Source organism: Atta cephalotes, assembly GCF_000143395.1.
Source record: "Atta cephalotes unplaced genomic scaffold scaffold00011, whole genome shotgun sequence".
Taxonomy (NCBI): domain Eukaryota; kingdom Metazoa; phylum Arthropoda; class Insecta; order Hymenoptera; family Formicidae; genus Atta; species Atta cephalotes.
In genome coordinates, this window is record NW_012130075.1 from 1,961,362 (window position 1) to 1,972,522 (window position 11,161).

The 11,161-nt window shown below is 38.6% G+C and overlaps 1 protein-coding gene across 1 annotated transcript in view; it reads right to left on the bottom strand.

Moving 5' to 3' along the window:
- The window catches only part of LOC105616998 (transcription factor Sox-2), a 126,787-nt gene that overhangs the window by 53,205 nt on the left and 62,421 nt on the right, over nucleotides 1-11,161 (bottom strand). The window contains exon 2 of the mRNA XM_012198579.1: nucleotides 6,947-7,012. Coding sequence (XP_012053969.1) covers nucleotides 6,947-7,012 — 66 coding nt within the window. The remainder of the gene's footprint in view (nucleotides 1-6,946; nucleotides 7,013-11,161) is intronic.

Consider the following 11,161-nt stretch of genomic DNA (forward strand, 5'->3'; position numbering starts at 1 on the left):
ACACACACACACACACACACACACACACACACACACACACACACACACACACACACACACACACACACACATATATGTATATATATATATTTATCTTTAAAATTATTAGATATCTGTTTTTTATCTTGCTTTTCCGGAAGATTTAAAGGAAACTGTACCTAAGTTATGGCCAACTTTAAGATCCGTTTTCACAATATGTAGTTACCTAAAGATTAAAGGTTACCAAGAGATCCATCAATAAAATTCATGAATATCTTGATAATCTTTAACTTTATGGTTCTTCTTTCTTCTCTGTGAGGAAATCTCACATGAGAAACAATTTTCATATTCGTATTCAGCGTATCCTATTTACTAAAGTACGATCGTTCATGACAAAAATGTAAAAAAACTTACATAATATTTTTATCTTCACAGAAAGGGTAAAAGTTAATATATACTATCTTGGTTTTTTAAGGCAAAATTAAGATTACTGACCTATAGTATAATTTTTTTCGTTCAAATTTCATATTCTTGACACAAAATGTTTGTAACTTGTACAACTAATATATACATAAAAGTTTCATTTACACGTATTTAAATTTTCATCATAGTTATCGCAGCAAGACGTCAACCAATGTATGCTAGCGCAAACATTCGTGGATTAAATACTTGTATGGAAAGTTGAGCGATACACGAGGTGTCGCTCCTTTTCATTTACGCTGCACGATTTACTCGCAAAGCCGGCACACATGGAAAAAGGAAGGTCAAAGAATGGTAATTTCGATCAACAAACATGCTGCACGTGAGCAGAACGATCCTTAGATCTTTCGGTGCCATCCACGACAAGTAACCCTCGTATGGTAACGCAGGGACACACAGCTGGAGCCTGAAAATCCCTCTTTTTGCACAGCTGCCCTAAGGATTCCTGTGCTTCGTCAGGGTAGCAAAGCTACCTCGATGAAGCACCCCACCGAGACGAATGTGGATATGCAGTTAGCCTCTCTCTTTCTCCCTCTCTCTTCTGCTCTTCTTTCTTTCGACATAATCATGCTGAACGCCGTAATCCTTTTTCGATCATGCGTGGCTCTAACGTGTACCTCTTCGGGAAGCGCATTAAAATCTCATTGGGTATTGAGTATAAGGGATCTTATATAACTGCACCCTTCCACGACGCGTAGACATGTACGGCAATGATACTAATAAAAATCAAAATAACGTATTGTAATCTCGGTATGACGATTTAATTAGCTAACAGTGGATTTCAGTTATTTGTATCTCTTTTTTTCTGTGACCACACGCCATTAAAGAAAGAAGGGTCCGCGCCGACGACGAGGGCACTACTGATGGAGGGATCGATAAGAAGACGAAATGATGTCCAGAGGTATCCATTAGAGTTAACGCGTCTATTAAAATGTTAAAAGAGAGGCTTCGATGTGACATCTGGATTTAACCTGTCGCTTCTAGACGAAGATATCTATCGCGCATCAAATTCATCTTTATAATGAGATCCAATGATTCTGCATTATACGTATTCTTCTTCCCTATAGGTTTCATATATTATTTCGGTCGATCACGAAAACGGTCATCGCGTGTCAAACTAAATAAGAAAGTGAACCCTTAACCGGACTAAATTTTTTGCGAGGCCTCGTTTCCTGGTTTAATTCCTATTTAGAGTAGTTTCAGGTCCTTAAAATTGGTCAGCACTGCTACATGTGTCAGCGGAGCAAAGAAGGTAATTTTTTTTGCAACAATTCGGTCGCCGCGGGCAGTGTTTAAACGAGCACAAATAACCATAATGAGGTTACTACGAAAATTCTGTTCAAAAAATTCAGAGCGAGCATTCGTAAATGCGCGTGCATCTCGAAGACGAACGTTCTCAGAAGGATAAACTCTAATATATGCAAATCCCTAGTGCGGTCGAAATGCGAGAAAGTAGTCGAAACACGGCATTCGCGGAATCGATTCATAACTCGGTGACCATGGACAGGATGCATCGTTAATAGCTACGGCCCTTTATACAGGGTGTCCGAAAAATTATGATCAATGGGGATGCATTTTAGAATAAATTTGAAAGCCAATTTTTACCTTTAAGAAAGAAGCTACTTTATTTCTTCCTTTTAAATTTATATTTAAAATTGATTCTCTTTGATATTTTGTAATTTTCCTTAAAAATCTATAATAATTATATTACAGAAATATATAATAATTATATTACAGAATATTAAAAAGTAGAGAAACAGGTCTATCTAGACAAACTTGTATAGCTATATAACTTGTATAGCTATATAAAGAAAATTATTCAATCTAATTTTACATGCGTCTTTATGGTAGAATAAATGCAATTGGATAATTTTCTTTATGCATATAGTTATGCAGCTATGCTAAAGATCCGAACGCACACTTGCATAGCTGCCTAATCATTTGCATCAAGAAATTCATCCAACCACATTTATGTTATATAACGACGCACGTCAAATCTGATTAAATAATTTTTTTTGTATACACCATCATGCAGTTATGCAAATATTTGTCGGATAGGCTCTAAAACTTTTGATTAAACTTTTTTCCAAATTAACATTCCAATAAATAAATATAATGTTTCAACAAACATAATAATTTATACATGGAGAGAATTTTTTCTTAGAATTTACTCTGAAAGTATGATAATCGTGGGACAACATTATATTTCGAAGAATTTTAATGTAAATCTTTCTCATTCATTAATAAAATTACAACAACGTATAAAATAAGTTTGATTAACTTTTCTGAAGTTCATAGTAAAAATATTGTATTGTATCGCAACTATTATATTTTCAGGATAAATTTTAAAAGAAAATTCTCTCCGTGTACTTTTTATAAAATATATAAAATTCATATGTTTCAAATTAATGTTCAATAAAAGCAATCCTAGTTTCTTTTATTTAAGGGGAAAAGATGTAAAACGAGTAATACAAGGGCGGAGGCGATGGCGCGGTCAACCGCTATGTGTTTGTTTTGCTTATCTGAGACAAATTTGCTGTCTTGTAAACGGCACCGAAGGGTCGCCTTTGACAAACGGGGGGTGCTTCTAGGAGAGTCAGACACAAGTATGTAACACATATGAACAACTTTTAGGCGTGTATATAGGAGAGATCTCTCTCTCCAGCGTCCGACCGAAACGAGTCCCAGAGTCTTTTTCTCCGATTTTTCCCTCCTCGTTTCCTCTTGCGATCTCTCCCCCTCTTTCTTCGAGCGGCCCTCGTAAAACTTGGTCGACTTTTCCCGGCAGTCCAGCATTGACTTTTTCGTGGACGATGCGACGGGGAAAAGCACCGTACTTCTGGACTCCAGGAAGCTCCGGATGGTTATTTATTTCGGTCGCCACCGAACGTCCAACGCTATGTGGCGTTCCATTCACGGGAGAATTTACTGCCGATGATCGCTTCCGCGTGGCGAGAGATACATACGCACCGTTCTTGCGAGGGATAATTTGCATTCTAAATATTAGCGTGCGATAAAGCGAAAGTGCGTTTTTAAGGATTTGACAAATGTATCGAAACGCTTCGTTAACTCTATGCTCAACATGTTCGGGCGATCTATGATAAAATAAATATCATTTCCATACTAAAGAAATAAATATCTTGTTAAAAGAAACGGAGGTTATTATATATTATATATGTATCGTAAGAAAAGTTAATCACAATAATAAATAGATAATTAACGATTCTGCCAGCAAATATACGTTGAAAATCATATGAGATATACATCGCTATCATTAAGCGCGATGGGAGAATAATATGTATTAATTAGCGGATTTTAACGCTCTGATGCTTTCCCTAACAAAGGGAAAACGCAGCTAATGTAAGACGTTAATCAGATTTATGGTGAAGCCCGATGCCATAAATCTACGGAAATAGTCGGTGAACCGTATCGCCAAATCGCGCTGCCGACAGGAAGAATCCGATCGAGCATTACTCTTCGGTCGAATAGGGTGAAAGATGGTCTCCCGACATAATTAATTATTAATTAGGATTACCGTCTTCACCCCGGGGCGACCTCTTGACGACGACGTAACGACTTCCTTCGTGCCTTCGCCCCTAAAATAAACGGGCGACGGCGTGGAGACTGCTAAGTAACTCCATGAATTTTCCGGCTGCGCCCCCAAGGCTGTTTGTGCCCTTCATGCGGGGGTGTAGCTTCTAATCATCCCTATCTTCTGGCCACACCCTCGCCTTCAATGTCCATGGAGTCTATCTTCTTCGCAAAGACTACTTTTTCTTCCTCTCATTCTGTGTTCTATGACGAAGTTCTATGATCAAGTTCCCTCCAGCCCTTCGCCACATTTTTTTCCTATCCTTTTTTTTATAGGCTACGTTTCCTCGTCGTTCTAGGGCAACAATTTTTCCTCGCTTTCGCCGCTAATGCGACACTAATTCGGCCTTAGGCCATAGTGGGTCGTGGCGAAAGGCGTTAACGGCTGGCCTTAACGAATCCTCGGATGCTCCCTCTAACGTGTATACGGCTGAGACCTGCGTGCGACACGCGAGCTCTCGGCGCGCACTACGATTTGAGAATTTATTCTCTAGGCGCTATCATTATTTCCCCTTTCCTTCACGAATCCACTGGTGTCAGTCGTGAACTAATTCGAAGTACATTTAACCCGCTCGCTCACGGAACGCTCTCGATGACGAACGAACACGCGAGTTGGGTAAACCTCAAATAGGAGGTATTATATATTATCTTTAAAGCAATTGATTTTTAAATTCACATCCCTTTTGACAATTCATACGTATTATGAATTACTTGTGGATTACAAATAGTCACGAAAGTAAGTATTATCTGGGCACAGGTGATAGCCACAGATCAAATTGTCAAGAGCATGTATTGCATATTATGCTAATAAAACTCAAGCAACAGTCGAACATTGTCTGCTATCAGCAAAAATGAATCAGAAAACATTAAGGCTCTAAATTATGCTCCATTTTTGCTGCATTTTCGTTATTATATAACTGCAAATCGTACTTGCAGAAAGCAATAAACTTAAACAAATCACAATGGATAGAGTAGCAAGGCGATATCAAATTATATTTTATTGTAACGTTTTAACATCAATTAAGATGTAATTAAAACATTACCTGTGGATAGGAATCTGCTTTAAAATCATTATCGAATTTGCTGGCAACTGCTAGCATCTGATTAAATGAGTGTGAACATAAATTACTTTTTCAATTCAAAATGTGTGTAAACAATTTTTATGGTAATTATGATATTAAACGATTTATAATGCGAATCAATGATGGCTGACAAGATACATGACGTTTGAATTAATCGCTGGAGATTGTCTCGCGCGTTATGTACGAGCGTTTGTGTGTTTGTCACAGAAATACATTCATCTTACGCGGACGCACGTCGCACGCTCGAATCGTGACGAAGAAATCGACGGCGGGAAACGAAGGGCGCGAAAAGGGGAAAGGCGGAAGTAAATCATGCAACCCCCGTGACGACGTCGGTGCGATGACAAACGAGCACCGCCGACGTCATCGCGCAAGAAGTGGAAGCGACATCTGATAACGACCTTAATCGCATTAAGGTACGTCCCCGTCCCTCTACCGTACAATCCTCTGCCAGTCGTGATCGCGTCCCTAATGTCCTGAGAAAAACCACACACAATTGCAGATAAATCGTTTTTGACCGAATGTACCAATATCTCTCCGTTGACAGTATAAAAAATGTACGTACAGTTTCTGTTTTTTATACGAGAAGGTTGATGATAATTGTTAGTCCAATTGAATTCGGAAAGCGCCTTGAATCAGAATTGCATGTCGCAAAGGGAAAATTAAATGCACCAAATATCACTGAAAGTTGAGCCACCTCGTTCCATTTTGAGAGTGTGAAGGTGCCTCATTCCCCACGCACAAAAAGTATTTCGTCACGCGTCATTCTCGAGGGTCACGGCATTCTCAATGACTTAAACACACTTGTGCCCCTCAAAAAGAATGAATTCAACTCGCAGAGAAGGGTTAAGCGTGCAGCACTTTTCGCAGTGTCTCGCGTACGATGTACAGATCGTAGCACCACCGGATTATCCGCGCGATTCGGAGGTGAATTTGTAGAGGCCGTCATAAATTAAAGTGGAGGCGAGAGAATAGCGTTACGGGTGGGTGAGAAAAGGGGGAAAAAAAGGAAGTCGAAGGACAGAGAGAAAAAGAGAGAATAGCGGCCCTTCGCGGTCCTATACAGGTACGGCGACAGCACGCGACGACAATATGCTGCGTTCAACAAAATCATCCCAGAACGAGGAAGAGAGAGGGAGGAAGTTCAACCCCCTCTGATGACAATGCGACATTTCATTATTAACCCTCCCGTTGCGCCGCCGTGCGCTCGACCCCAAAGCGAGATTCAAATTAAACACGCAAATATTTGCGTATTTTATTCCCGGGGTTTTGTCGGCCGGCCGCGTTTTGTTACCTGCTCGCGCAGCGCGCCGAGTTTAATTCGTTTTGTTATAAATACATCAGCGGACGCGGCAAATTACCTTTTACGAGTGTTGCGAGGACAGAGGAGAGGAGAGGAGAGGAGAGGAGAGGAGAGAGAGAGAGAGAGAGAGAGAGAAAGAGAGAAAACGAGGAGAGGAAAAATGCATGCGCGTGAGGAAAACCTCGCGCGATGGAATAACAGCGGTGATAGATTTTTCAACAAAATTGAATGAATGGTGGCGAATTATACAAAAATTCATGTCCATTGTTTCGGAAATGCGCCCGCTGTTTAACGCCGCACCGGTTAAAATAGTTAAAATCTCCGCGGGGATCGTTCGCGCGTCAGCAACGTTAACTTCGTTTCGATAAAAAAAAACCCGAGTGTATTTTTGTTAACTTTACAATAGAGCATGGATATGTGATAGCATAGCTATAGATAAAAGTGGACACATATTACAAGGAGAAATAATCTCGCTGTCGCGAGATCAATGAAAATAATCGATGCTACTTACCATGCTCGTACGGATTCGGAGTAGCAGCCAGTCTCTGGGTTCAACATTTTACGATCGCTATCTGACCTGAAAGACAGAATGTAAAATTCATTAATATCAATCTTATTAGTTATATGACAAAATGCAATGAATAATACACACACACGCACACACACACACATGCACAGTCTTTAAAACTTTTAGAATGAATTGTCATTCTAGAAGAGTGAAATCTCGCTCTTAAGGATTGAAAATTGAGCTACTTTTTTTCAAGTCTGTCAATTTTCACTTTACAATGAGATTCCTACTAAAAAGATTCCACTAAAAAGAATTAAAAGAGTATATAATATGTATATGCGTGGAAAGAATGATTTTTGCTAAGGTATCTAAAAATTTAGCTAAAGATATAAATTTATAAAAGATGAAAATTTTGTTGTATTATCAAAATAAACATATATAAAACGATCAAGCTAATTGTTAGAATACCAAAATTTTTTGCAGCATTGTTCATCAACGCTAAAGAATTTTACATAATTATTTTGATGATCCAATAAAATTATTTTCAAATCTATATTTAAATTTTAAAGCATTCTTTCCACATTCTTTTGCTGAAATATTTAAAAATTTAGCTAGAGATAAATAAATTTTATTGGACTCAAAATAAGTAGAACGCTCAAGCTGGTTGCTAGAATAATGTTAAAAACTTTATGTAGCATTGCTCGTCATGCTTGAATTTTCTGTATAATTGTTTGATAGTTTAACAAAATTATTTCCAGACCTATATCTGTCTAAATTTTGAGATATTTCAGTAAAATAGTTCTTTTCGTATGATATATGATATTAAAATACATAATTAATTTTATTAATATTTCTAATTAACGACGCGGCGTGTGTCGTTTCCGACTATTTTACATTTCGCGCGAATATCTTCTTGCAGAAGAAGCAGTTAACAAGCGCGACGACGACGACGACGACGACGACGACAATGATGAGGCTGTCGTCAGTCGGCGGGACGTATTTTCGTCCAACCTGTTAACAGTGACGTCAGTAAAGATAGACGAGCGACAACCGGCCATTATCGTCTCAACGTAGCCGACACGCGGGATGAATAATATACGCGCGTAACGAACGCGCGGGGCGGCGTCGATGGTGACAAGGTGTAGTCCCATGTTGTGCGGTAGAGTGTAGAGCACGACGTATGTGTCGATACGTTTATTTGCAATACGCCTATCGTACGTGTAATAACGAAACGCGCGCGCGCGCGCGCACACACACACACACACACACACACGTATGCATCGCCTCTCTTCTTTTTATACGTACATATTTTACCGACGTGACTTCGTGACATACATTATTCAAAATTTATTGGGTGCACTTTTCGGCGAGAATATTTTCATATCGGCTTTATCGAATTATCGCTATGACAATCGAAAGAAAACATCAGATTTTTATACGGAAACGAAACATAATTATCAGAGGTGAATAGAAATGTATATAATATATTTGAAATAACATTAAGTAGAACGAAATGATGAATATTAAATCTTCATTATAGTCAACCAGAATCTTGTGAATTTTGTTGTCACGACATATGATTTAAGAACGTGTACGGTTTTATATCAAATAGACTAACAGGTACTTATCCGCCATAATCGCGTTATAGGCACGTTTACGAAGCCTCTTGTCACGATTAAAATACGTATAAATAAGTTACACAAAAGAGTTGCTGGAATCTGCCACGCATATTACATCGTGCAGTCATCAAATATATCTCTATACAAAATAGAACGTTTATCCCAAAGTCACGGCTAATCCTTTGATTTCTTAATCTGAACATCGCGGGCGTATGTTTGCGTGTTGTGACAGTCGGCATTATCGTGCGACTGATTACGTGCGACATCGTGGGCTATAGGTGAGAGCGGGGTGGGGCCGTGAGAACCCCATCTGCTTACAGAAAGGGTGAATGGGGTGAGTAGCGACTGGCGAGTAGATCAAAAGCGGGACGAGGTAGGAGGCGCGCTTTCTCGTCGAGGGTGGAAATCACTGTCCGCAGGCATTAGGCATTCATGCGTGCTGGTAGCGTGAGTCCTCATCGCCGCACACCCCACGTCTGCGCGTGCGTACGCACTTCTGTGTGGGAATGTGAATTCACGTGGTGAATTCCGTCGACGCTATAATTCGGTAGGGGTCGGTAGGAATGTGATTTTTGGCGCAATATGTCGCCGGGAGCAGATTCGCCCTTAGCAAATAGGTTGTTTGTCGGAGAATCGGAGAATAGAGAATGAAAGATCGGCTCGAATAGAGGTTTTACTTGTCGAACGAAGAGTGAAATCGTTTTTCTTTATTATGCTGCAAATAATCTTTCGACTAGCATTCTACTGGAGATGGATGGTTGTTCAGTCGCAGATGCCATTATTTTATTGAAGATTGATAATTATTATCGAAAATGAAATTTTCTTATATATTGCGTTCTTGGAAAATCATTATTTATTTCGTAACAAAAAACGATTTTTATTTTTCTGGTCTTCTTATCGAACATATTTCCAATATCCTCCAAAATATTTCCAATAGAAAGACATTTTAGGTGCAATGTGCATGCAGTTAAAAGAATTTTTGAAGTTTGATGACCTTCCCTTTTCGTCAGCGAACTGAAGAGAATTTTTGGAATTTTTGGATACTTTTACCTTTGTAGAAAGCTGAGAAGATTCTTCGGTAAAAATGGAAAAGTTTTCTTCTCTAAAGAGTAATAGATATCAGCCGCTGAAATACCTTACACATATATTCTCATCTCTCATTAGTTACTAGATTAAGTAATGTTATCGATGCCTGAGCCTGAGAAGGTGCTATATCGAGAAAAACATGAAGAATGGCCGCAGCAAAGACTCTTGCATAACGCATAATGCATAGTGCATGAAGAAATCAATCAACCGAAATTCTTTTTTTTCCATGGAATGGGAGGAAAGGAAAATTTTTGATTAGTTGATTCGCACTGTATGTTATGCGTTATGCAAAAGTCTGTGCTGCGGCCTGAAAGGTCTATGTCAAGAAATAAATGAAAAGCGGTCTATTTCGCATAAGGGTAATCACACACAAAATGATATAAGTTGCATAACCATAGCATAAAGCTTTTAGACCAACAACATCTTATATAAATCAATATGACATCTTTATGTTGGATGCTTATTGGTTCAGCGGCCATATGCTATGATTATGCAGTTTATATCATTTTGTGTGTAATAGCCTTAAGGCATAAAGATCGGTCTATGTCGGTATACATACGAAATACGATTTAAAGGTATCTAGAAAGTGAGAAGTCCAGTTCAAGTCGCATGAAATTAAAAAAAAATCCATATAGCGCAATATTCACTACTCATAAATTACACATTATACAAATTTAGTTACGGAAAATTAAATAATATATAAATAAATGAATGCGAGAAACAGAACTGAAAATCAAGATGATTCTCATTTTCAATCATAACCACTGTAAAATTTATAAGACAAAAATATATTGCACTATATAACCTGTTTTAATACCTTTACCGTTCAGATGTCGATATATAATAAATTGGACAGTGAATAATGTTGAGGCTGGGTGTTTCGCGCATTACATTGCGCTATGGAATGCATGAAAAGGCGCTGAGCACTGTGATGCACTTGCATTCGTAGAAATTTGTAACGCAACGCGGAGACAACGCTCATGACTCTCGTAATCCGAGAGAATTGCCACGGTAGCTTGATACAAACATGAAATTTACACGACAATTGGATAGCGTTGCGATATTTCGATACGATCCGAATCAACGGTACCGATATGCAATTATTTCTGGAAATTTTATAACACAAGAGATAATTCTTATATTCAGTTGCATTTCTCCTGCTCGAGAGATAATCGTATAAATAAAATACTATCACCATATTTTTATTTTGATAATTCCGCGCGATACAGGAACTCAAATTAAACTTGTCTTATCGTAATTGGCAAAGGTGCAGCGAAGCACCGTGAGTTTGTATACAGTAATTGCCACGATGACAGATTGTCCTGAATGACGATCGCACATTCCTTTGTCAAGTAGAGCGTAACTCAGCGGCAAGCATTCGAATTAATAGACGTAGCTTTCGATCTATCTTTGGGCATGATCATAGAGAATGACTTATGCAAGCATTCGATTTCACCGAAAGTATAACGAATATATATATATTAAATGTATTAAATATCAAAGAATAAAAATA